The sequence below is a fragment of the Lepisosteus oculatus genome, chromosome 15 (genome assembly GCF_040954835.1).
Source record: "Lepisosteus oculatus isolate fLepOcu1 chromosome 15, fLepOcu1.hap2, whole genome shotgun sequence".
In the NCBI taxonomy this organism is placed as follows: domain Eukaryota; kingdom Metazoa; phylum Chordata; class Actinopteri; order Semionotiformes; family Lepisosteidae; genus Lepisosteus; species Lepisosteus oculatus.
Window position 1 is genome coordinate 21951270 of NC_090710.1, and position 27796 is coordinate 21979065.

Below are 27796 nucleotides of genomic sequence, written 5' to 3' on the forward strand. Positions count from 1 at the left end.
TTGCCAAAATCATCATGTTAAGACAGTAGTGAACAAAGTGCCTATTCCATTGGACAATAGTGCTCACAGAAGCAACTGAGGAAAGGCAATTAATCCAGCTTTGTATTACTATAATTGATACAATTCAGCTTTTACATAAGCCAGTGGGGTTTATGTTTTTAGTGTAGGTAGCACTTCAGTAATTTAGTTTTTACCAGCAGTGAAAGTAATAACTATAGTTAAAAAATGCAGAATTAACACAGGTTGCACAAGTCTGGGCAGGAACCATGAAGCTATTTTTTTCTCCACTCATATTTTTCTTGACAGTTAAAAATAAGAACTAACACAAAGTAAGAGTTAGCATTTTCCAAAATTTAATGAAAAAAGTTTTCTGTAAAAAAAAAATGGTCAACTGTGAAAATTCTGACCTCCTTGTAGTCCAATCGTTTAGTGTAAAACAGTTCTGTAGGTTTTGCTTACAAAGTAAACACTTCATAATAATTAATGCATTTATACTGTTACAGTGTCTTTAACCATTGGCTGCAAGAAACAGTCCAACTCACAACCAGCTTTACCCAACATGTTAATGGGAACACGTACAACATTTGCATGAACATAAAAAAAACATTGCTTTTCTTACACAGTGTAAATTAAAAAACCCCAGTATGCTTCATTTGAGGTGATGTTACCAGTAAGAACTGCAAATATACACCACTTTGGCAGAAAACTACCAAATCTCAATCTGTTTGTGACAATCCTTCTTTGTTAGTTTCTTCAGTTCCGAGTTCACAATTTACCAGCAGAGTAAACTGAATTTCAAGTGAATCTACAACAGTAAATAGAGAGTTCCTGAATTTTTGAAAGGGAAAAAAAAGATATCCATACAGTACAAAAGAGAACAGTACAAAATAAGACCACTGAGAGCCTTGCATTCACAGTGAAGCTGATTTTCACTCCTGTTCATTTGAGGCCATCTTTAAACTGAGAGGCCATTTGCCTACACAGGACCTTTAGTTTGTAGTGACCCTGAACAAAAATTTTATCCAAGCCTTGCACATGCTTGTCCAAAGACAGAGATTTAGAGCTAGAAATAACAAAACCAAAAAAAACATATTTCTCATTTTCCACTGGAGGGTAGCAAAACAACAAAAACTGCAGAAAACAAGAAGTTATGACCGTCATTTCCCGTCAGACTGATAAATGGTCAAGTTGGCTTTTGCCAGTTCAAAACCAATGAATTGTGCAACTGCACACAAGTTAAAATCCGCTTTGTTCAGTAGTATCACTAACCTGGCCTGTGATTTGGTTAATCTAGTGCCGATTCCTAGAAACAAACGTGTTCAAGCCTACTGGGACATGACATCTCACCTAGTTCCTGACCCCATCACCTGAAGAAAATTACACAGAACAGCACCAGACCAGCCTGCTTTACAGCTGGAAACCCCTGGCTGGTAGAGGGGCATCTGTAATTAGTCAAGTCTCTGTGGCAGGCAGCACCGTTCATCGGCAAACACACAACCTGTAAAAAGATAGAGAATCTGAGGAACCCTGAGGCAATTCATCTGACACTCCTGTGACCCAGTTAATAACGGTTTGAAGGGATGAGGACATGCCAGTTCCTTCATGCTTGAGAACCCAGAATTACAAGGGTTTGTTCAGAACATCCCTTCAACCCCTGATTAAAAACAACGCCCACAAAATCCCCCATTTAATCTCAAACCTGCATACATTAAGCGCATGTAATATAACTAAGGGACTACTTCAAATCCAAGCTAGGGACTATCTAGATCTCCCACAAAAGTTCATACTTCTTATTGTGCTTTGGTCTTCATTGCTCTACCCAGACGGAAGAATCAGCACCCCACCTTCTTGTCACCTAAAACCGGTTACTTCTGTAGAGACTTTAACAGACGAAACAAGTGTTTAACAAATGGAGACAACTGACAAATAAAGTACGACTGAGCCAGACTGCACTTAGACGAACAACACTGATGGAGATGGAGTGTGCCAGTCATAAAGTTTGTTACTGGACATAATAATAACAACAAGTGCTGGAAACTGTAGTGTGTAGGACTACACACATGGCACGTCTGAAGTAGGAAACCATACTCCATAGGTTCACTGTCCTGGCCACCTCACAAGGATAGTACACTACTTAGTATCAATCTTTTTGACCTTTTAGTCTCAAGCAGCTAAAGCTGAAGAATACAAAAGCAAACAATTTCATGCAGGGGACCACTGGAAGGTAAGAGAGCAATCGTTTACAGCGGTCAGAAAGGAGAGAGATGTCTCTTGCAGAACAGCGGTTCCAGCCCTGCTTCTCAGACCGTACAAGTCAGCAGCTTTTCAACTGAGAAAAGGGTTAAACTGGGACAGTTTGAGCAATTAAGGTTTAAGGCCCCAGTTTAACCTTCCTCCACAGGTCTGAAGCAGTAAGCGATTTTAAAGACACACAGAGAACCCCCTGGGTTATCACGAGGACTGGAGTTGTCAGCTCCTGTCGTCGAAGAATGCCATGAAAACTGATTAGACAGGTTCCTCTGCCTAGAAAAAATCTTGAAATAAAAAAATAAAGACGTACTCCCATCTTTTAAACATATCTACAATAATGGAGAAAAAACATCACAGCCTTTCAAAAATACTTTTTTTTTTTACAGTTCAGTTTCCCATCTGTTACGTCAGCTCTCGCATGAAGAGATTAAGGTGGGCAGTACTGTATATGCAGCCATTGCACTATACTGCACAGAAAACAATTCTCTCTAGGAGATACTTCACATAAGTATTCTCTTTCCAAACTTGTGGACACTGGCTGAAGAACCCAGGAAAAACTGGAATTGTTCACACAGAAATGCACCTTTTGCTTTGATAGGAGGAAAACCGCATGCCAGAGCTTTAAGCATTAGACTGGGAAGGACAAAACAGGGATCTATGACAAGATTTATGAATGCTTTCAGATACTTCTGGCATGTTTTTGTCAAGTAGTAGTTTGTTTTTGCAAAACCTCTTTCACTTGTTTGCATTTTAAACAATCATATGAACATGTGGATCCAGGTTTTTTTTTTTCCAAAAAGGGGGGGTTTTCAGGTGAGGGTGCAATCCCAATAGCCGCAAGTTACTATTTACAGCCGTTACAAAAGGTTTCTTCCCCCTGTGATATTTACAAAGGTGGAGAAGCAGACAGCTCTTCCCCTCGCGATAAAGAAGCCATCTGGGAGATGAAAAATGTTTTGGCGTTTTTTTTATTAAATACAAATGAAATACTGCCGCCCCCCTTGTGCACAAAGAAAGTGAATAAGCAAGGCAAAATAAGGGAACATTTCAGCCCGCACTCCGCCGGCTGCGAGCCCCCAGAAAGCAGAACCACTCGCTCATAACCCACCTGACAGAAGACACACCAGGACAAGTCTACCAGTGTGTCTGTTTAGAAGGGCGAGTGACTGACTTGCTTACGTGTTACACTGGGGGGGGGAACGGATCCCTGTGTTCACTACCAACGCAAAAAAGGCTCAACTCCATACTTCAAAAGTCAAACGGCCCGCTGGCCCATGTCCCTGGCAGACATCTTTCCCCAGCGCGAGACGTGTAGGCAGAGGGAGCCCGGCACTTGTGACGATCTCCGGGAAGGAAGCAGCAGCGAACGTAGGCAGTGTGTGGAGATTTCCGGTGCTGGAATGCCCTCCGCGGCCCCTCCGGCATCACCTCTGCACCGAGGCCCGGCAGCCCGAAGACAGTTTACTGCGGCTGCTGCCTCTGCTACAGTCCCGGCCCGGGCTGCCCGCCTCCGAGCCGCCGCCCTGCAGGCGCGGGCGCTTGCGCTTGCCCTCGGCCTCGGGCTCCGAGTCGCTGAGCTCCAGGTCGGGGCAGTAGCCGTCGTTCTCCTGGTAGGGCTGTCCGCTACCGGCCTGCCTCTCGGGGGCCGGCTTGGTCCAGGGGCGCTCTTTGGTGGAGGTTTTCCTGGAGGGCTTGTCGGAGCCCCGCGCGTCCTCGGTCGTCCGTACCAGGCTGTCGGTGGCTTCCTTGAAGGACCGGCCGAAGTGCTCCATGGCGGCCTTCCGGAAGTTGCCGGGGCGACCCTCGTTGCCTGAGAAAGGGGCGGGGGATCCGTGGTCGGGGGGCGTCTGGCAGGAGGTGTCTCGCTGGGTCACGGCCTTCTCCATAAACCCGTTCGACTTGGTGGGCCGGACCCTCTCCTGCTCCAGTTTATTGTTCCCGTTAGGCGAATGCCCGTGAAGCGCAGCGTGAAGCGCCAGCGGTTTGCCCGAGGGCCTGGCGGGGAGCGGAGAGACGCTGCCCGCGGTCCCCTCCCCCCGCGAGTGTCCGGAGCCGGCCAGCAGGCCGTTGGGGTGGTCCTCCCTTCGGGGCCGGTGGTGGTGGTGGTGGTGGTGATGGTGGTGGTGGTGGTGGTGCTGCTGGGCCTTGTTTTTGTCCCCGCTTCTCAACGCCCCCTGGACGGCTCCACCGCCACTCTTATCATAAAGATTCCCGCTGTTATCCGGGCACAGGGGCCCGTTCCCTGCCTTGGAGCTACTTTTGCCGTTTCCCAAGGCCATTTTGGGCATCTTGAGCTTCAGCGTTATCCTTGGCGGGGGCCTGAACAGCACGCTCTCCAGCGGACACGACAGAGGAAGGCCTTCCAGGGAGACAAAAAGAAAATCCGGAACATTCCGTTACCGGCAACATCTTTATTTCAAAGGGATAACTAGAAAACACAACAATTTTTAAGGGGAAATGGAAAATAAAAGCAATGTAACTGTAGCAACTGTAACAAGCTAAACAATAAAACAAGTGGCTACCTGAAGACCACACATTGTGAAGAACAGAAATTGCAACGTCTACACCTGGGTCTTTACAATTTTTAAAATCAGTTTTAAGATAATAACAAGATAAGGATGATTCTTATAGACTCGGCCAAAAAGCCTACTCTTAGCACTGGCTGTTACCATGGCAGTGGTTTTGCTGCCCAAATGATGTAATGCAACCTGACCAGATTACAGAGGCCTACCTTCAAGGAAGGAGAATGCTGAGGGGCTGACACCTGGACAGTTTGTCACGATCATGCTTAGGCTCCCTCTAGCCTACTCCAATGAATTTGCCTAAACCAGTCTCAGGATAGAAACGTATTTCTAGCATAGTCGCTATTTTAGGCTTCATATTTTAAGTGTTTTGGTAGATGCACATTGTGCAGAGAAAACAAAACTCAATCTTCTAAAATCAGAACCCTCAGACGAAGAGCTTGATTCCTTGAAGAGGTGTCTATATGATGTGACAACCATTCAATCAAAGATTTACTATGGTCTCAAGTACAATAACAGTCCTGAGATAGAACTGCGCACAGACACCTTATTTCTCAACCTTCAGACTGTGACAGACTCAGTTACCTGCGGACAGCTCCTGGTTGATGAGCTGCACTTGAAGATTGAAGATCTGCTCTTGTGCTTTGCTCTGGGACAGTTTCAGTTTCTCTCGTCTGCTCACCATGTAGCACAGATTCCTCACCTGCGTTCACACACAATCGAATGAAAACAACAGCACTTCCACTTCTATGGCGATCTCAACTCCCGAGTTCGAAAAGTTAAACGTTCTGCCATTGCTGCGCCACACTAAGCAGAAACATCTTCCTGCTGCCAGAGGTCTCCAGCCCTGGTCCTGGCTAACCCCAATCCAGTGAGTTTTCTCAATCTCCCTGCCTCGCCTGTTCTTTCAAAGGTTAAGAATGCTTTCAACTTACAAATCAATCAAGCAACAAATCTGTTCAACTCTGAGAACTCTGAGCACCGGGTCTCTGCGTTTTTATACCATACGATGTCTAAGCTGCTTGATTAACGAGGTCACCCATTTAACCGATCAGGATGAAATCGTCTGGGGTCTTCGGTAATTAATGATTAAAGCGAAGTGCATGAAATGGTGCTGGACAGGGGCTCTCGAGGATCAGGGCTGCTAGTACTTTCCTACAGAGAACAGAAGAGCACTACTCCGATGATGGATGGGAACCGAGCTCGGCGACGGGGCCGATCTCCGGCAGCTTTCGGCCTACCCTCTCCAGGTCCTGGCGCAGGTGCATGAACATCCTCATGCGGGAGTGGATGCTGTCCTCCTTGGGCTGCAGCAGCATGTTCTCCTCCTCCTCCTTGGGCGGCAGCAGGGCCTTGTTGAAGTTGGTCTTGCGCTTCAGCTTCCAGTACTGGAAGACGAAGTCCAGGACGCGGGCGGGCAGGCAGAGGTCCTGGGCCAGCTCCTCGGGCTGCACCAGGGTGTAGAACTCCTCCTCCAGTTCCTGCAGCTTCTGGGCCCGCAGCCCCACCTTTTCCGTCTCCGTTGGGCTCTTGTGGCGGGCCGGGCTGTGGCCGGGCTCTCCGGCACTGGGCTTGCTGTGCTTCAGGCAGTAGGACTTGAACTTCACCTCGTCGCCCTCGTCCAGGATGGTCTTCATCTCCAGGCTGTGTTCGAAGGCGCAGGTGACGTGGAAGGCGACGATGCAGCTCTTCACGGAGCACTGCGAGGGGACAAGAGCCGGGGCTCAGCACAGACGGCACCACCTCCATCCCCACCACGCCTCACCGTCAACCTCTGAGGCACATTCGCACGGCACTCTTGTAGAGCAAGCGACAAGCGCTCAAAACTCATCTGTTCCTACTTTCATGTATAACAACCCCAACATAATCTCAAAAGGTTTGTAATGAAAAACTTGTAATCTTATGCCTGTTCTTTCTGTGTAACTCAGTGGTTCCTCGATTCACTGATGGCCTCGCATTTGTAAAAAGGTGTTTATGTTTCGATGCTTCTTTTGTTAACAAAATAATGTCCTTGTAATTCTGACATGATGCCTAGACTGCAGGCAGCTACAAACCACGTTTTTGAGAACAGAAAGGAGAGACGGGAAAGCTATCCAGCTGCCGGAGAAGGGGGCTTGTGTGGGAATGAGAATTGTGCCTTCTGTTATCTGGCTACGAAGGGAGCTCTGCCAGGGGAAATGGGCAGAGAAAGGAAAAGGAGAGAAAAGCCTTTTCTTCCTCTCATGCTGCTGCATGGTGCCTTAACTCCAGCTCAAATAAAGGCCTGATGATCGCCTCACCTCTGTAGCCTGGACTCCGATTCTTTTCCCGGGTCTGCTGAAGAGGGGTTACCCTCACCCTTCTGCCTTCAACCATGATCACAAAAACCTTTTCCAAACCATCTCTAGTTACAATTAAAAGGTAATATAATCTGGCACCAAATACTACATGTGTGTGACTTACCTACCTGTATACAAATCAATTATCCAGCTGTATAAATGTATGTTTCTTAGGAAAAGTTACTGGAATTGATATTTAATGCCCATTTCTATTTCCTTGCATATACAAATGCCAGACTCAAAGATACCAAAGCTGTTGTGACCCAAATGATGCATCTCTCCGTTAACACATTGTACATGTCCTGCTATTACACTTAGATTTGAGAACCCAAGGCCTCACGTGAGCTCTCACAGGAGACTAACTGTTAAAGTATTCTTGAGCCCTGCTTCATCTAGTGACTGGGACTTTCCCAGGCTTTACAGAGTCCCCCCCGGCCGGTGTCACACCTGGATACAAGCGCCAGTTTTCAGTTTACAGAGACTGCAGACCAGGGCCCAGCGGCTCGGCGGGATGTGGGACACCTTGGTGATGGGCTCCATCCTCTCTGGACACGCGATGCTCACCTGAAACGAGCACACGAGCAGGGAGCTGTCGAATTACACGCTGAAAAAAAAAAACACACGAAACGCCCGCCTTCCCCAAGGAAAACCCCAGCTTCCCGTCTTTTTTTTGCGCCGTTTCTACAAAAGGAACGACAATATCTTCCTGTTTCAACAAGCTTACTCGGCCATTTTGCTAAAGCCAACTCCCTGGTTTCCTTTAATAAACAGGTCAGAGTTGAATGGACACTCATTGCTTATATTCTTAAAAAACTGAGGAGCACCCATGAACAATGGGTTAATATTGTGAATAAAATCTATATCATGGAAAAGATAACGTTTTATCTCAGGTGACAGGCAGAGAGGTTTAACAAATACTGGGAAACATAGATTCATTTTATCTCCCCAATGAGACCCGATTTCAGTTTACGAGAGAATATACAGGAATATTTCTGTGGACTATTTTATCATTTGTTGCGTTTTGCATAAAAACAATTGTATTTTCTTGTATAACCCCCCCCCCATATCTGCTGGCATACTGTAAAATAGTTTATTTTTATATGTATGTATAAAGATCATGTAACAAAAAAGAAAGATGAAGGCAAACGTTTATTTTTAGCTATTCGTTCCGTTTGTAAATCTTCTCATCGCTACATAAAAAGCTTAAAAAAAAACAGGAGCACCCAGCCTGTTTTATAACTAATAGATAATTGATCCAAGATCCTCTTTCAGCTGTTTCTTTAAGGAAATCAGGGTATCTGCTTCGACAACATGGCCGGGCAGCTTCTTCCAAGCTTCCTCGCTGTCTTTCTTTCTGTTCTTACTCTTGCTGGAGAGTTCTCTTCTTGGTCAAATCTAGTTCTATGAAACCAGCGCCACGCCGAGCTGCCCTCTTTCGGGCCCAGAGCCCGGCGGCGGACGCCGGAGTCAAGCCGGGCCTCACCTCGGGGATCCACAGGGCGCAGCTGACGTGGGCCCACTTGGTCCCGGCCCGCGTGGCCTTCATGGCGCCGCCGCTCTTGGGACACAGCAGACACTGCGGGTGGATCCCCAGGGCGCAGGTCCTGCACAGCCAGCTGCCCTCCGGCACCTTCAGGATGCCATAGCAGGCCTGCGGGGGGGTAACGACAGCGGGGAGGGGGGGGTTAGAGAGGGGGGGTGGGGGAGGGACAGCGCCTCACACTGGCCTGCACGTGGAATAACAACCGCCCCGCCATTCTTCACTCACAAACCCTCAAGGACGTTTCAAAGGTTTTCTGCAGAGCTCACAGGACCTCAATAATCATAGCGGAAATCTCGGGTTAAAAAGAAAAAAAAAACACTGGCTTGAGAAAACAGCTGGCTGGGCATCTGTTAAACTGGACATGACTCAACTGGCAAACTGTATCAGTAGCAGCAGGCAGTATTAGCACGGAACAGCTTTTGACGGTACTTTTGATAATCCTCACAGGAGCGTCACAAAACCCAAACGCCTGTGTGCTGCATCTGCCCACTAGATGGCGCTATAAGACCGAGCAGAAACAGGCACAGGCTCTCGATGCGGGAAGGCAAATTTGTTTTTTTAAATACTTGCATTTAGCAAATGTTCAGGTTTCAGTGGACCCCTCAAAATCAGACGTTAAAAGACAAAAACAGCCACTCTGCCTTAAGGGGACCTGAAACAAGGCAGAACACCAAAATGACTTAAATGGCAGTTTAACTGCAGATCCGTGTCTAATGAGCACTAATTTCCATACACATAATTCAGAGATGTACATTTAACATCTTTTGCATTCAGTTGACACCTGTGACTAGGTGTTTCAAAGAGGCTGGTGAAGCCGACATGAGCACGCTTAGCCCCGATATCTAACTGCGTCGTTTGCCTCCCATCAGCCCCAGATTATTCTGCATGTCCTTCACAAATAGAAGTCTAGCACGAGACTGGAACTGCCCTTCGGATGCGCTACAGAAGCAGATGCACGCCTGTACGTGCTTCTCGTTTATACATCCCAGCGGTGGGCGGAGGGGGACAGGAGCCGGGGAAGCCCACCCCCCTCTCCCCCCCCCGGGGCGACTCACCTGGTGGACGCAGATGTTGCACTTGTCGCAGAAGACCATGTCGTTGCCCTCCTCGCTGTAGGGGGAGCGGCACACGTCGCAGATGACGTCCTCGTCGTACTCGATGCCCAGCCCCTCCTCCGTCTCGATGGCGTGGTTCATGTTGTCGTGGCACTGCCGCTCCAGGGCCTCCATGGCCCGCTCCATGGTCAGCTCGTCCAGCGAGCCCTCCCCTGCAGGACGGACACGTTCAAGCCTGACCGCTGAGCGTTTCTTGGGGGGTATCCCGAAGGGCTAGCAAACAGCGGCCCCCACTGGCGGAATCCAGGCCTCGTCCCCAGCCACAGCTCGTTTTCAGCACAACACACCGTATTCTCCTTCACACAGAGCGTTAGGGAGTGCGTGTCTCACCCCCTCCACTGAGAATTTACACTACTCCCAGCGGAGAGACGCCTGCGTGTCCCCAGGCGTAACAGTGACAGACTCGGGAAATCTTTCATCCCCTCCGCCATCTCACTCTCACTGTGAAGTAACTCTCTTATCTCCTGAAACACTGCGGTACTGTACACCTGCTTTTGTTGTATTGTTGTGTTGGACTCTGTCGTAAAATATTAAGGGATAATAATTGATTTCATTGTGAAGGATGGCCCCACTACTTCCTTCCTTTAGTCTCGGCAGGAGATGGCGGGTTTCTAAAATAAACCATGGGTGACAGCAAGTTTCGTCTGAAAATAAGTCCATAGAATGTGCTTAAATAGCTCCAATGTGGCAAGCTACTGCTCTGTCTGCGCAGTGGGTGATGGCTCTGAAAGTTTCCCCTGTTAAACTGACAAGCGATGAGGAACTAGAACTGAAAAGCAAACGCAGCTGTGTGCTGGGTATAGGTTAAAACATGAACCTAAACAATGGAGGCACCCTCTTCCTGTATATCAGAAAAGCCATTTCACAGGAGAAGAACTACCAAATATCTCCATACAAATGATCTATCTCTGCTTTCTCTCTAGTATGATGCCATGTTGAATTCACTTGCAGTAGCACACATGAATCTATAGAAATAATTCTTCATATTTTACACTGGAATAACTTGACTAAATCATAGGAGTTATCTGTGAACTACCTGCAGTTATGGTGCGCAGATGAGGTTGGGAATTGGAAGATGGTATAGGGCACCAAATTCAAATAAAAAGATTTCAAAGAAGTCCTTTGTCCTCTCTGCAATAACACTATTCAATGAATGTAGGTAAAGGTAGTCCCCACACTAGCTATTATTATATATTATATTATGACATACTGTTGTGATTTTATGTGACTTATGTTTTGCTTGTGTGTTTTCCACTTCCATGGGAGAAGCCAAAGACAAATTTCCACAGCACTAGAACATAAAAAGAGCCAAAAAAAGGCTATCAGCTCACATGTAATTTATAGTCTATGCTAAAAGCATGGCTATTAAGAAATGTTGCCGCAGGGTCTTAAAAGACAAAGAGAGAAAGGGGAAAGCGTCTCAGCACAGCTCCCCGTCGTACCCATATCCTCCAGCTCAGCGTTCAGCTCCTGCAGCCAGAACAGGTCCATGTCATCCAGGTCGTAGCGGCACATGCACTCGGCCAGCTCCAGGATGCTGGTGTAGCCTGGCTCGGCGGGCTCCTGGCTGGAGCACTGCACGTACTTCCGCGGGCGGGCATACAGGGTCTCCTTGGGCTTCTCCGCGATGATCCTGCAGGCAGAGAACGGCGCGGATTAACGGCGCGCCCATCTCCGCGGGGGGAGCCCCTGGACCGCGCCAAGAAACCGCCAACACCGCCCCTTCTTTACCGCTGTGGTGTCATGAGAGGTTACACGGATACAAAAAAACACACATCTCTTAACAAAAACGGCCTGTTATTCGGGGATGATTTCAGTTCTGGATGCGGTCTTACTGTAGGGTAAACACGTCAATGAGGGGGAAAGGCTTTCTTTTTAGCAATATGCGGCGATTTAACTTGGCCTTGTGGAAGAACTGCTAGTTGTTGCTTTAGGAAAACACTATGACTCCTCATCCACGGAAATCACTGTAGAAGAACAGTGATGTATCGGGCACAAATAAAGGGAAATGCCCACAATGCCTTTGGAATGGTTCTGAACTCTACACGTGGGAGCGGTACAGTTATGTGTCTTTCAGTGTTATCGCTGGAGCAGGCGTCAAAGCCCCGGGACCGAGTCGGGGGGCCGAGAGGTTTGGGTGTTGGCCTGTCGGCGCGGGGGACCTGCCTGACGGATGGCGTGGGGATGGTGTCTGGGCTGGCAGGCACCTGCACCCCCTTCTCCCACTCCTGCTTCCAGGTGTCGGCCAGCTGGTAGTAATCCTCGGGCTTGATGTGGTGCGAGTCGGGCAGCTTCATGGCACTGATCAGGTCTTTTCGGAATACCTATGGGGACAGCGACACTCCTCAGCGCACTGTGGGGCCCAGACCGCAGCCACCTCTGCAGGGTCTAGTGCTTACAAGGGAAAGCCCCTACCTACAACACATGCAGGTTTGCCACCTGGCTAGGAAACATCGCCAGGATTTAGAAAAGCTGTGCATCACAGGCAAAGACAAACGAGAAAATCCAGGGAGTTACCAGCTGAACTTTTACTGAGGTCTTACAGACCAGATCTGGGCACGGTAATTGAATACGTTTTCCAGAGCAGGAAAATCTCAGATGAGCTGCATGTCCCGGCCTTGCCAGTAATGCTTTCTTATATAATACGCAACCCCTAACTAAAATTTTCATTTCCAAAAAAGAATAATTAGTTATTATCTGCGTTTTAATCCCTTCCATTCCTTTGCCTTCCTTTCACACCCTACTTGGAGAGCACAGCCTGTGGGCCAATCCAGTATTTGAACCAGTACTGCTCCAGGTTCCCTGCAGCACTCCATTGAAAACACAGGCTAAAGACGCGTTTGCTAGCTGTACAGCAATGCCGGCTCTTACCTCAGCTGGTTTCTTTGGCTCCGCAATGGGGGTACCAGGTTTCCCCCCATATTTGTTGGAAGAGCAGAAGGAGGTTGATGGGCCTGGGGATTAAAGAGGATTACGTTACTACTGAAACGGACAGTCGTCAGTTCAGGAAATGCTACTGTATTAAAACAGCAGCAATGCTGGGCTTGAAAACCTTCAGAAATGCCATTTCATAAATCTAAGCAATAAAACCTGCCCAAGAAGTTGTATCTTCTTAACCTCTAACGGCCAGTCAAGACTTGAAAGTCTTACCAGTAAAAGAGGTCTGAGCTCTGAATCTGAGCTGCTGTGCTGCAAAGTCAAAAGTCAAAAGACACCAGAGTACAGAACTGAGGTGGACACTGGGCAGAGTTCACCCTTCCTGACAACACTGTGAATTGTGATGCGCTAAAAAAAGTACTATTTATCTACTGCTGAATCTCTGCCACATTCACACTCTGCAATGTTTGAAATGCATGAATGAAAAGAAATGCTCTTTCCTTAAATGCAAGTTCCACATCACATAAAAATCATATTTTTAACTGTACTTGAGCAATTATTCATCTCCTTAAAAAAAAAATATAAAAAACTATCATTTTCTGAACTAAATAAAACAATATATACACAACTCAATTATTTGACAACCGAATGACTCCAGAATATTCAACACAGGGGCATTCTTCTATGTTCCAGTGTCTATAAATATTGCTGTATAACAATGAAAACTTGTTACCGAACAAAGAAAGCGCTCCTACAAAATATGACCACTTCTTACTTTTTTTCCACACAAAGAAAGAAATTCAATCATATAGGATGAAGGAGTAGACCTATATTCAGGTAACTTCAGATAATGCAAAAATCCAGTAATTCTTTCACTGTTCTGTGAAACGATCAGATCCGTGAACTAATTGTGTCTGTAATCATTCTGATGAATAAACACTATGTTCAAAAAGGAATTCACTTAAAATGAAGATTTAAATGATAAAAAAAAATAAAATTATTTTTAATTAACAAAAACCTGAATAGTGTGCCTTATTTGTGTGTCACTGGGACTAAAAGGCTCTATCAACTGCAGAGTGAATATGACAAAGCACAGCGTGCTCTCTCTCTCATAAATAAAAGTGCACTAATTCAAAATCTTTAAAGGCAAAAAAAAGGATTCCATTCATACTGCTGAGTTGTCCCACTTAGGGAATGGTTTACAAGCAACTGTTGGCAAGATCTCGCACATGAGTTTGAAAAACACGGAGAGACAAGTGGACAGACTGGCAGAAACAGGTATAGACATCTTTTCTCCCATCAGTCTCCAACATCAGCGACGCACTTGCTCTCTTAACCTCTTAGCCCTCTTATACAAAAAAGGAGAATGACATGTTTTAACAGAGGGACTTTCCTGACAACTGGAACTTCAAATCTAAATTTCATTCTTAAATACGCAGTGCAGATTAAAGATATAAAATAAAGTAAACGCCAAAGGGTTTTGTTTAGCCTAATCCAGCGTTTGTTCACTACACTTTTAGAACTTAACTTTAAACAGGCTTCAAGAAACCCTAAATCTTAACTGCTGCCTGGGCCTCTAAACGTGTACACTGCATAAAACTGATCCCGAGGACTGGGCGTTGTGATATCTGTCTTTCCCCATCTGTAAACCCATAAAAGTTTAGCTCTCTGGTTAAGAAATGTTCGTACATGTGGCTGGGGTGATGCGTTCAATCCCAGGAGGGGAAACTAACCCTTAACAATTGAGAATCTTGGAGTGTACTGATGAACTGCACAAAGTGTAGATTTCATTGCTGAAATCCATCTATTCCAAGTTAATATCCGTCGATCCCAAAGCATATTAAATCCACTGTACATAATGTACATGTACTGTACACACAATTTAGATGTTCTAAAGCAAAGCGCACCTGTGGTAACTTTTATTTCGGTTCCACGTGCGATCTTGGGTACATTTCGAAATCTGTTCAGCTGACAGAAACGAACATCTTTTTTGGTCACTGTTTAATAGGCCATGAGACTGACCTAAGCATTTCAGTCATCTGAACTGCAGGGGGTAGCACTGCCAATAGAGACGAAGGACACGCATGAATGGACCTGCACCGTCCATCCGCCCCTTGTTTGCTATATATACCCCATCGGTGTGGATTGGCCAATTATTTTTAAGACTTGGCCTGCTGGCAGTAACTCCAACACCCACACTGGAGAGAATGAGACACGCAGACATGTTCCATCTGCATAGCCACTCGCCATTGAAATGTCAGCTCCACAACGCTTGACAGGAGAGATCGCGCCGATTGGAGGAATGGCCCCGCCCCCCCCGGCAACTCACAAGCGTTGTTTGCTGCAAACCAAAGAGGTCCCTGCGCCACTAATCCCAGTCTACCTATCCCCTTGCTTGGGAAATTCCAGTCAGTCAGCTAGTTACGTGACCCAGGCGTGAACCAGGGATGTCTGGTTCGTACAGCTCATCTGCACCCTGAGGCAAATGCCTTCACTAGCTGAACCGCGTGTCCTCTCCTCTTAAAGGCAGAAGGCGTCTGCCAGTACAAAATGGGTTCACAACTTACTTTGACAGTAACAACAAAAAAATAATCCCCGTTTCTGCTGGCACACATCTCAAAAAGAGAATGCTACGTACTATTTGGCAGAAAGAAACTTACACCATAAAAATACATGCATTTCAATCCTGCTCGGTGGGCCAGCTGCTCATTTTTAAGCCCAGCATGTTATTAACCGTTGCTCTACAAACCACAGAAAGGAAGAGTGCAACATCCTGGTAAGAAATAAATCCTATAAGCTCCTCGACATATAGGCCATGAGCAATGTTTAGGGGCAAAAGCAAAATAAAACTCAGCATGAAAACAAAGTGTGTTATTGCATTATTTTTCAACTACTACTTACTGGCAACAGAGGGCAAAAACCATATTTTGGATAAACAGCACTTAAAATTCCTCTTTAATTGGATGCAGTAGATAGTACAACATAAACCAAAATGAGCATGTGGAATAAGCAGAAGGTAGCAATTGAACCTCAGGGAACTTGCCTCTTCTCTCAGTTTAAGACGAACACAAAAACCCTCTGCTTGGATTTATCTTCCTCATTGTGAGAAGCCCACGGCTTCCATTGAGAATTACAGAAATCAGGGGCAACAACGACTCTCTGCGAATTAGGAATGCCGGCTACTACAGGAAAGTCACCAATAAATATTTGGCGATTTACAGATTGTAAGAACACATGTTTCGACTCCACCCTCAGCAAGCGGGACAAAAATCAAGTGAGCGGCGCGGACGCGGGCGACAGCATGGCAGCGTCCGAGAGAAACACTTACTTTCATTGTCGGAACTGTCACTGCTGCTGGAAGGCCTGTGGCTTTTCATCCTGACGCGTCCTGCGGAGAGGAGAGAGCTGACGTCCTGCAACATTTCTCACAGAAGGCTGGAGACAGGCTCGGGGCATCATGAAGACATACTTGCTGTATCTTTGTTCTCTTCCCTCCCCCCCATGATTCACTTTTCTTAATCTGGCTGTGATGTTTGCTCAAGGAGACATTGCCCCTCGCCAAAGAGCGCAGACTCCCCTTCTCGGTATGTGGCCCCTGCTTGTCTTTTTATTGTTTGCCAGCAGCTGCATTACGCTGTCAGCCTGGCCAGTACCTGGATGGGAGACCTCCTGGGAAAGCTAAGGTTGCTGCTGGAAGTGGTGTTAGTGAGACCAGTAGGGGGTGCTCACCCTGCGGTCTGTGTGGGTCCTAATGGCCCAGTATAGTGACATGGACACTGTACAGTAAAAAGGTGCCGTCCCTTGGATGAGATGTGAACCTAAGGTCCTGACTCACTGTGGTCATTAAAAATCCCAGGGTGTTTATTGAAAAGTGTAGGGGTGTTACCCCGGTGTCCTGGCCTATTTTCCCCCTGGCCTTTACCAATCATGGCCTCCTAACAATCCCCATCTATAAATTGGCTTCATCACTCTGTTCTCCTCCCCACTGATAGCTGGGAAAGGCGAGTGTACTGGAGCACTAATGCTGTCGTTGCATTATCCAGGTGAGGCTGCACTGTAAAGTGCTTTGAGTGGAGGCTCCAGAGAAAAGCATTATATATGTGTAAGAAATTATTACTATAAATTTTGTATTTTAAACTTGCACCTCATACGCTGATGTTTCTGCCAAGTGAGGATTTTGGCTTGAAAAGCCTCCTTTTGTCTGGAATCCTATAATGGCAGTTTGGCATTTTCACAATTTCTTTGTGGAACCCAGGCTCTTAGATGAATGAAGGTTTGGTTTTCCCCACATCAGTCAGAGGAAAAATAGCCATCATGGAACATACTCGCTCAGAGTGGAAGACCCAGCTGGAGTCGTGCAGCCCACCATATCACAGGAGACGTGCTAGAGAGCCAGGTTTTTCTCCATATAATCCCTCATAAACAAAAAGACAGTTGCTCAAGACTGTCAACACCAGAATTGTTGCAGCTGAGCTGCTGGGACCAATTTAAACAGCACAAGATGGAGCTGGTTAATAAGAGTCTGCAAGCAAGGAAATACCCCTCCACACACACCCAGCTCATCCTGAGGAGGTAGTTATAAAATGACTGCAAGCAGGTGGGCAGCTGCGTCAGCATGCGTAGGCTGCAAAGGAACAAGTAATAGGTTTATTCCGTGCTGAAAAAAAGAAAGAAAACACAACGTTTCGGCCGTGGAGCAGGTGTGAGCTCATCTGAAAACGTTGTGTTTTCTTTCTTCTTTTTTTCAGCACGGAATAAACCTATTACTTGTTCTGTTATAAAATGAGACCGTGTTCAAGATACTCACCATAAATCCCAAGTTGAAGAGCATACTACTGTATTCTCCTGTTGCGCTGGTAATGGCCACCACACATCCCTGAAAGAAGAAAAAATTAGAGATTGCAAAAGCTTGGACTCTTCACCAAATGGTCATCAGCTCAACGGAAGCAGAAAGCTAATGGTGTTACATGAAGGACAGCAGTTTCTCGCATTTCATTGGCTTTTCTTTGTTTTTTATGAAACATTTACGCACTGACAAGTAACAGTTAAGTGGAAGGTTCTCTTACAAATCCTTTATTTTTTATTCCTTTGAGAAATTTAGCCTGAATGGACCAGATAATTATGTTATTGAGATCTTGGGGCAGAAAACAAAAAAGAGTGGCTCTCCAGGTCAATGACCTGTGACCCGAACAAATTTCCGTTTTGTCATGTCAGGTTATCATCTGCGGAGAGGGGGGAAAAAAAGCCCTTTGGCAAAGAAGAGCAGCACTGATAATAAATCCGCATGCCTGCATTTCAGCAAGATCTTCCCAGCAAATACTCGTCTTCTATCAGCTGCTGCGAAAGCAGTGTTCTCTGTGCCATGAATCGATACAGCAGGTGTCACGGTAAAGACTAACTCCTGGGGAAGTAGTTCAAGTAGGCAGCTGCGTCAGCATGCGTAGGCTGCAAAGGAACAGGTAAAGGTTTATTCCATGCTGAAAAGAGAAGAAAGGAAACAATGTTCCGGCACCACCACACCCGAAGAAGGCTCCAGAGCCGAAATGTGGCGTTTCCTTTCTCCTCTTTTCAGCGTGGAATAAACCTTTACTTGTTTCTAACCCCCGAGGAAGGCAGCCCCACTTTCCAGAAAGACGTCCGAGATGGCAGGAGCTAAACGGCTCTTCTTGAAGAGAGCATGGAGCCTGAAAGTAAGACGTCCAGCCGGACTCGAAGAAGAGACGCCGGGACAGAGGGACAGAGCCAAGACTGATACCGGAGTGGAGATGTAAAATCAGAGAGGCCAGAGGGGCTGACGTGATGAGTCATCTGCTGTGCTCCCATTTACTGTACCTCCCACACAAACTCAAAAACTCAGCGGCCTGTCTGGCACTCATAAGGACAAAGAGCTAACCAACTACCATGTCCCAAAGAAACAATGACCTGCTGCCATCTTTCAGAAGCAATCAAATCCTTCCATAATGTGACACACTCATTTTTAAAGTCTCATTTCCCCCAAACCGACAGCTAGCTATCCATCACATAAAACAGCATTAAGAAACAACAACTGCTAATTTAACAGTGCTTAAAAGTCTGAACCCCTGTTCAGGCACAAAAGAGTTCAGATTTGAATGAAAAGTGGGTCCTTTTTCAGTGCAAAGCTGCACAAAAATGCTAATGAAAAATAGCCTGTTAACACACCACTGTAAAAAAAAATTCACAGTCCAAGAAGCGAGTAGCTAATTTGTGTCACTGAGGTCTTGTGATGGGGGATCTCCAAACTCCAAATGTTAAAAGTCCGCTCAATTAGCGGCTCTGATTACTGCCCACTCCTGCTGTGAATTTCAATGAGGGACTATAGCGAGGACGTTCCAATTGGCTGTATCCCCAGGCACGAGACAACAGCGACACTAAGGCACACAGTCCAGTTCCCACAGGCTGCTCCTCCAGCTAGGAGCAAAAGAACCAGGAGTGGAGATTTAAAATAAATTGGTTTTTTTTACTCAAATCAGATTCTTTCTCATTGAAATGGGCTTTTTTGGGGGATTCCCCCCCCCATAAAAACAAAAAAAAGTAACAGAACAGACGTCTTAAACAGGAGTACTAAAAATAAAAACATGAAACAAAATGTTGCACTGAGCATTGGACTATAGTTTGGGCCAGAAATACCGATGACAGTGCAGTATTATTATAATGTTATACATTTATATCTGTCTTGAGATTTTATCCAACGTAACTTACACTGGCACCCATTTATAAAGCTTGCTACTAGACTGGGGCAATTCCAGTGAAGTACCTTGTTCAGAGATACAACAGCAGTGTCCCATCTGGGATTCGAACCCACAACCTTCCAGTTACAAGTCCAGACCTTTGAGCCGTACTGACCTACAGTATATACGGTATCACAGAGACAGTTACGTGCAGAGAAAAAGAAAACCTGGATATGCCAAACCAGCCAACTTCACCTGCTGAGAGAAATCTGTTGGAAAACATCTAACAGCCACCGGGTTATCTCAAACAGCGAAAGTCACCAGAGCACAATGCGCAGAAAGTAGAGCTCTTGGAGTACTACGGTGCTCTAGATGAGATGTACTTGCGATTCTGCTTCAGACCCGTCAGGATGCACAATGGTCAGAAATCAAATGGTGTGCAAAGGCCCACTGCTCACTGCTCAAAGGGGATAAAGGAAAAATGGCAGTATTGCACAGACACAAGAGTGGTCAGCCTCATCCTCATGAGGCCACTCGGAACTGGGGATTTGACAGACTGGCTGACCTGGGCTTATGGGCTTGACACCAGCACAGGCAGAACTGATTGGAAGAAGGTCAACAGCTTGTGCATCACAGGAAATGAGTCAGCAGGACTCACAGGGTAGGAGACACGAGGAGTTTTTCCGACAGGGCTGCTCTTGCAACACAGTAGGGCTCGGACAGCATTACCTCACCCTCCGAAGAGGCGTCACAATGAGGGCGTGGGGACAGAGGCACGCCGCAAGGTCACCGGTGGGGTTCATGCTGGCCAGGGATCTGCCAAAACATGCCAACCCCCCCCCCCCGAGACGCCCATCTCAGCAGGCGGTGTGGGGGTGAATTGTGATCCCACCTGAGCAACAGGTTGAGAAACAAGAGCATTTCTGCCACCACACAGCCCCTGGGCAAGTGTATACACGCACTGCCAGTCACCACATCTCTGCAAGAGAGCCCCAGATGTGGTCAGGAGCAGCCAGATGCAGATCTCCTACAGGCACCACGTGACCCAACACACACACAGGAAGTGGCTTTGTGGACATCTTGCATTTGAGACGTTAGAAAACACAAAAAAGGAAAGTAGCCCTCTGGCTCACAATTAAAACTATGTGCAAACGGTGTCTGAAAAAAGGCCTGTGAAATGTAAAAATCAGAGAATTCACAAATTCCAAAACCATTTAGTATTTACACAGAGCTTCTCTGAGTAAGCAGTGAGGACACTCAAGTACTGCTCCTTCACTGACAAGTCTTTGAGAATACTGAATTGAGGTAATAGGTCCTGACCCATATGTCTCCGTGTTAAAAATTAAACACAGGGCATGCTGTTCTGCAGTATGTTTAATGCAGTGGGTTTTCCTGCAATTGTCTGAAAGTGTGATTTAATCAGTGTGATTTAAACCTGTTCTAGGCTGGGTTCGGACAGTTAAGCAGATGCTTGGTCAAGCCGTGAGGAAAGAGCAGTTTTACACTCGGTCTCTTGTTATCGAGGAGTAAAGGAAACACCCCTGCATGTTACAGTTCAGGCCTCTGTGCTGGCCAGATTCGGCATTCCTGGCCGGGTTCTGATAAGCTATTGCCTACCCTGTCACCACGACCTGCTAGCAGAGCTCTCATGGTGCACAATCATACGCACTCTTGCTTACCAGGTACAAGAAAAAATGAATAAAAACAAATCGGTTTTCTCATGACCTGATACTTCGCAACTGCAAAGAGCTACACTGCATTTCACTGACTTCTGAAAACAATTTTATTCCAAAGAGGGCAGCACAAGCAGACAGCAAAGGAACAGTTAAAGGTTTATTCCATGCTGAAAAGAGAATTAAAAAAAACACAACGTTTGTGGAGCCTTCTTCAGGTGTGAGAAAGAGAGGAAAGTCAGCAGCTGATAAAGCAACCCAATCTGTTTTCCGATTTACTCAACATGGGGACGCGGGAGGGCCAGAGCCTATCCCAGCAAGCAGCAGGCACAGGCAGGATAAGAAAAGAGACAATGTTTCGGCCGTGGAGCCTTCTTCAGGTGTGTGAACTGTCAGCCGAAATGTGTCTCTTTTCTTTTGCTTTCAGCTTGGAATAAACCTCTACTTGTTCCTTCACAGCCTACATATGCTGATGCAGTTACCTACTTGAACTTGCTTTTCCTTGATTTGCAAAAGCTACAAAGGCTTGACGTCTCTTTGGACAGCAGTCAAAAGTTTAACACTGAGGCGGGGTGGGGGCATCTGTCCTGTCAGAGCCTACTTTTCCTCCTGTGTGACTTCCTACAAATCACTCTGGAAAAAGGTGGAGAACAATATCCTTGAAGCACAATAACAAGTCACTCACTTTTCTGGTGAAAAGCGCTGCCTTCAGTTACACTGCCCAAAAAAAACCCACGTCTGTTCAAATAACCGAATATCTGTCACGGGACCAGTCTGAGCAGGGCGAGAGAAGCTGCCCTTTCCCAGCTGTTCTCAAACAAAAGAGGCCCGTATCTGCCTTTCATGAAGGCTCCTGATGACCTGCAACACGGATGACAGGAAGAGAAAGACAAAGAAACTAGACAGGGAAACTGCTGACTACGCAGTACAGTACTGTCAATAACAATAAAGGACCTTAAAGATATGTTCACATGGCCTCATCCTGAACCTGCAGGCTTTTGTTTGTGCTCCTCTCTGCCTGCTCCATGTCTCAGGGCAGACGCTTGTCTTCACAAGATGAAGGAGGCAGATTGGCCTCAGGATGGGCTTTATTAGAAACCTTGTGCGGCTCAAGGCCCATTAAAACTGCACCCCGACTGCAGGAAATGAAAACACTTGGGAATGCACTACGTTCACCAAATATGCAGAAGCCAAGCAAGGACCTGATAACACAAGCTAAGAAATCCAGGCCGGTAACGAGACCCGACAAGACTTAAAAGCAGCAGAGCAACCAGTAGTTACCAATCAAGTGGACAGAAACAGAGCAAATGGAAAACAGCCGCAGACGGATAGCCCAGAGGGCAAAAGCACTCAGGGTCTAGTTTGAGATTCAATTTACTGACAGCATAAGCATGCAGCCATGATGCTCATAGGGTTAAAAAATCCAGAGCACATGTACTGATCAGATATTTCACAAGTTGAGATGCAGGCAGAATCCAGAGGCAAAGACAAGAGGTTCTGAGAACAGCTATGTGGATTGCAAGTCTTCAATGGCAAGAGAAAAAAAAATAAAGCACACCTTCCTTTGTCTGTCTACAGCTTTAGTCACAGACGTAGTGGTGTGCTCTCCCTCACCTTGCCTGTAAGGCTGCTCTGGTTTGTACAAATGGCAGAGACCGCACATGATACCAAAACAAGCAAGTCTTTCTTCTTTGATGGGAGTTGTTTGCTGCAGCTGTATGCAGTTACCAATGGAGGTCTGCTAACACAGGCCCTTTTTCATCTCCAAACAAATCACTTTATCTTCAACACAGGCTGAAGTACTTAAAACTGGGGAAAGGCAAATGAAAAGTATATTTGAGTTCCACCTTCTGCAAACTAGCCTCAAACACTGAAGCCTTTTTACTGTGAAGCCCCCTGTAAGAAACCTAACAGACCCCCATGAGACAAAGACAATATATACATTCCTAAATAATCAGCAGATCCTAGGAGCACAAGGATGAAGGGAATCTTTTGCTCTTTTGTCACCTCTGCTGGTGCTCATTTAGGGAATCCCATTTTGTTTTCCACTTCAGCATGTAGGAGATCCGTTTTTTTAAGGTTGGATTTGGGGTGGTTTAACTCCTACAGAGACCTGTCCACAAGGTTTTATCAATTAAATTCTGCACGTTCCAACCTTTAGCTCCACCGATGCTCTGCTCCAGAGACAGCTGTTTTTATGATAGGTGTGGTTTCAACAAAACAGGAGGCATCATCAAACAGTTGCAAAGTACCATTGAAACAAAAATCACAGGGAATAACCCATAGAATAGCAAGACCTTGGCTAGATGCCACAGAGGTCTCCCTGTTAATCGTTTCTCATTGATAATCTGGGCCAGTAAAGCTGGTTCTGCCATCAGTAACAAAACATATTTAAGGTTGGAACGTGCAGAATTTAATTGATAAAACCTTGTGGATAGGTCTCTGTAGGAGTTAAACCATCCCAAATCCAACCTTAAAAAAACGGATCTCCTACATGTTGAAGTGCAACTGTTTGATGATCTGTGAATTATCACGATACTGATTAGGCAATGAGGAAAATATAACATTTCCTACTTGTCAAGAGCAAGGTGTCAACTACTGAACAGCACAGCAATTTGCAGGGTTCTTAAATAGTGGTGCTGTGCCTCAGAGGGTGTTGCTTAGAGAGCAGGGCAGAAACTACACAACTGGGTCTCAGTTAAGAAAGAGACTACCCTTATACTGGAAAGAAAAAAAAACAACACAAAAAAACTAAAAGCAAGTATAACTTGTAACACTAGCTTAAATAAGAGAATGGTTTTCATTGACAGTGGACTGGAATATGATCCTGCACTTCTAGTCACATGGCTGACTAACCAGGAAAAATAAGACACACTCCTACTGTGAGCACACAGTAGGCCTCCTAAGAGAGAGATAAAAACAACATGCAGATTTGAGAGGAATCAGTAACTACCCAGTTCAATTCCCAAGGCAAGAGCGACTTTAGAGAGCCACTACTTTAAAACTAGGAAGACGCTCCGTGTAAGAATCCTTCTTTTTTTGCCCACAATATTTATGAAGTCGCAACCCTGGACATAACATGATAGTTTTGTTTACCACCATGTCGCAGTGGACACGCGAGCCAAGAAAAAAAAATTAAAACGACCACGTTATTGTGAATAACAAGCCCCGATTCCTTGAGGGTTTTTCTAAATGGAGAATTGTTAAGTATTTCTGCGTTAGACCCACCAGAATTTGTGGGAATCGTGTGTATCGTAAGGTGTGCTAAGTTTTGGCTGACGGCTACAAACCATGCCACCGCACACGGGAAAAGAGGAAGTCCATGCAGGTTCCTCTGGCCCGCCCACCTTTGGCACCAACAGCGCGCCACTGACCGGAGGATCCTGCCCACTGCTGGCTCACGACATGACAATGCCTGAACCACCGAACCCAACTCGCGCTCAGCCGAACCGCTCAGAGGAGGCCCAGAGATTTTTGGAGTCCAGGTTGCAACATATTCCGAGAAGGAAAAAACAAACTGATCACCAAAAAGCAAATCATTGATATTTTCACTAAAAAGGGGGCGTTAAACAGTTATATCTGTGAGCTGTATCCAGAAACTTCAAAAAAGAACATATAACACAGTAAACCTCAACACTTAAGACGCTTGAGATGAAACTGTGACATATTAAGACTCGTTACCTAAATAGAAATTGGCCACGCTGTCTCAATTTAGTACACTTCGTCACATTTTTCTAGTGGTGCTTTTTTAACAGCAGCAGCCCAGTTACACCAGCCACCTTGAAGAACCGGTCCCTTATTGCAGCGCCGTGCCAGTGCAGGACATTTGCTGTAATTATCGTTGAAAGGACTCAAGCCTGGTTAAATCTAAATGTCAATTCTCCCAACAGTCAGTAATTAGAAGTCCAACACTGGATGGTGGAATGTAATTGGGTAAACAAGAATATTTTGACAGAAAGCTACTGTCATATATTGTTGATCTGCAAGGTGTGTGTGCGTCAGCTCAGCTTTGATTTAAACTTGTCCCATAACTGAAACCTAGTGTCTCCCCCTTTTCTTTTTCAATATAATGTTTTATACTTATCAATTATATTTCATCATATTTTCTATATCAATGCATACATATCTAAAGAGAACAAATTATGTAAAAGAGATTTATGACAAAAGGTAAATGCCTCCAAGACTGTGTTTGTGAATGTTGCACGTGAACTAAATGAAATCCTGTCTGTCTCCGTCTCCTATGGGTTCAAAACTAGGAACTGGTGCTGTACCCCTGTGCAGACTACCTCACTCAAGAGTGCTTCAGGAAAAAAGCACAGCTGTGAAAACAGGTAAAAATGTAAATCTCTCTAGATAAAAGCATCAGCCTAATTAATTAAATCCCACGTGGGAATGTAAGTCAATATCATAACTGTTGGCTTACATGAAGGTTTGTAGGCAGCGCACAGGAAGCCAAAGTTATTTTGCTTTCCAAAACAAACGGATGAAAGTTGTACAACTCTGGCTGAAACCTGACCCTTTTACTCGAGCAATCCTTCCTGGCTCAAGGACTCGACAGCACAACCCCACCAGAGATCTGCGCCCCATAAATGTCAAATCATGAGCCCAGAACGCTAACGACAATGCTGCAAGAGGGCCGGAAACTGATCCGAGAATTAAACACCATGCCTCGACAGTGCTTCAATTCACACCTCTCAGAAAACATGTGGCCTACGAGCAATGCAGCTTGATTGACATCAACTGTCATTACAAGTTACAGCACGACTTTTTGCTTCTCCGTAGATGACCTATGGAGGGGAAAAAAAATACATATATACCATCCAACACTTGCCCGGACACGTTCAGAGAATCACAACAGACCAAGAGCTTCGCACACCAAATTAGAGAAACCAGTTCGCAGGCGACACAGGGATGCTGGTCAGGGCGAATCGTGATAACCATGTCTCTGACAAAGGGTTAATGACACACAAAAAAACTTTTAGTGGTTTAGTGAGGAATCTAGCCAAAACATACCACAAGTGTGTCGGAAGGAACTCGTTTTGAGTTGGTGACCATTTGCGCTCCGCTGCTGCACAACCTATTTCTGTCCCCACAACGAGTTACCATCCCCGCTCATTATATATAGAGGCTAAATTTCGCTCGGCTTGTGTAACCTAAGTGCGGTGGCGGGTTTAAAGTGACCGCCTGCCAGTTCGGAACACGTAACAGCAAACCCTAAGCAACAAAAAAAAAAAAAGGAAATGAAAGAAGGAGTCGGTGTCCTGGCCCACCCATTTACAAAACGCTTCGTTTTCTCCCCGGCAATCGAGTGGCCTTGGCGCCAAACGGCAGTCTCGCTGCATGCTCGGGAGTACGACACACAACCGAGCGAAAAGCAAACAAGGGCGCCACCACCGCCGCACCAGAGAAATCGGCACTTCCTCAAGCACACTCCACAACATCACCGTCTACCGATCTCGCAGCCCCCTCGGATCCAAAGCGGGACATCCGCCGGGCTCACCCGGCGCCGTCCTATCGCTCGCCTGCTGGGCGCCGCACTCCACATTTCCCGAAGGACAAGAGCGAAAGGCCATGCCGACTGAGGGGAAAGCAGGCCCCTGCGTGCAGAAAGCTCAGCGGGGCCAGCCAGCCTTGGCACACACCGCACTGAGAAGACACGGGCAGCATTGTTCCTGCAGCGCGCTCCTTACCTTTTCCCTCCCGGCGTGAGCGATGGGGGCTTGGGGTCCGTCTTCCCCCCGTCGTACTGCCTTCTCCCTCAACACTGACCCGACCCAGGGCTCAATCGCGCTGTTTTCTCTCCTTTTTTTCCCCCCTTTCATTCCACTCTCTCCATTCCCAGCCCTGCAATCTCCCTTCCACTCAGCAGCACAACAGCTCTATTGTACTATCAGCACTACCGCTGGGTCTTAGACTCCGCCTTTTCTCTCCCCGTTACCCTCCTGCTTGCCGTGCACTGCCGATCTCTTTTAAATCAACTTTATTTAAAGTCCTGTTGCCGAATACGACTCTTTCCATCGCAAAATCTTTTTTTTTTTGTTCACATGATTTAAGTTACTAGTAACATTTTTTTTTACAAAAAGATTATTGTCGACTACTTGTCTGCCTCTCTTTAAGAGTTGTCCCTATTTTATCATGTGTACGTCAATTAGTGTAAATATAACCACCACAAAAGACAAAAAAAAGTCCAACAATTTTATATTTTCCAACTATAATGGCACAGAAAAGTGTAAAACCTTTGTGAAGATTCTCGTATCTGTTCTTCTGGTAAAGCAGTGTGAATGCAAAGTTTATTTCTGGTCAGAACATACAACTGTTCACCCCAAAGTCACTGCCTGAAGAGATTTTTGGAATTCAGACACTACCTAGAAACATGACGTTCCCAAATAAATCATGACGTATCCACAAAGAACATCATATAAAATTGTATTAGTCAATTCCAAACAAGTTAAGTGGTTAATCTGAGATTTTTCTGATTTACATCAGTAGTTTGAAGTAAAGTCCCCGAATATTGCATCTGGGTGGGGCCTCTTACAGAAATGACTGAAATTACCTCTAAGCATCTAACACGAATGTAATAGGCAAAGGAGTTTAGGTCAGAGCATTGATCAAAGATAACCCAGATGGCATGAACTTTGAATGCAAGCAGAATAGACACCTCTACTGTGAAGACCACGATGCACCATCACAGGATCAAGGTTGCAGAGTGGTATTAATGTTGGAGTCCTTGAACCCCTATATATTAGCATCTGATAGATGGTTACCTGATGTCACGGCTCACAAGACTGTCATCGGAGAGTAAAGTTTAC

At 46.0% G+C, this 27796-nt stretch overlaps 1 protein-coding gene across 2 annotated transcripts; it reads right to left on the reverse strand.

Moving 5' to 3' along the window:
* Nucleotides 1-336: 336 nt before the first annotated feature.
* jade3 (jade family PHD finger 3) lies at nt 337-26915 on the reverse strand. Of its 2 annotated transcripts, none has more exons than XM_069178747.1 (12): nt 26678-26915; nt 17433-17501; nt 15954-16013; nt 12620-12702; nt 11915-12072; nt 11191-11381; nt 9689-9900; nt 8574-8741; nt 7538-7654; nt 6014-6472; nt 5358-5475; nt 337-4609 (listed from the first exon to the last, which is right to left on the reverse strand). In XM_069178747.1, the coding sequence occupies exons 3-12, from the start codon at nt 16000-16002 to the stop codon at nt 3675-3677; spliced, it is 2490 nt and encodes an 829-aa protein (XP_069034848.1). In that variant the 5' UTR covers nt 16003-16013; nt 17433-17501; nt 26678-26915; the 3' UTR covers nt 337-3674. The 2 variants fall into 2 exon arrangements, with proteins under 2 accessions (XP_069034848.1, XP_069034849.1); XM_069178748.1 differs by lacking the exon at nt 26678-26915 and adding an exon at nt 26001-26649.
* Nucleotides 26916-27796: the final 881 nt, after the last annotated feature.

Excerpts from the sequence above, each read along its gene's own strand:
- jade3 (XM_069178747.1), bottom strand. The coding sequence starts at position 16,002 with ATGAAAAGCCACAGGCCTTCCAGCAGCAGTGACAGTTCCGACAATGAA. Across the intron at positions 12,073-12,619 it reads AGCCAAAGAAACCAGCTGAG|GTATTCCGAAAAGACCTGAT; the intron begins GTAAGAGCCGGC and ends CTGTCCCCATAG. Across the intron at positions 11,382-11,914 it reads ATCCCCACGCCATCCGTCAG|GATCATCGCGGAGAAGCCCA; the intron begins GCAGGTCCCCCG and ends CTCTGCCTGCAG.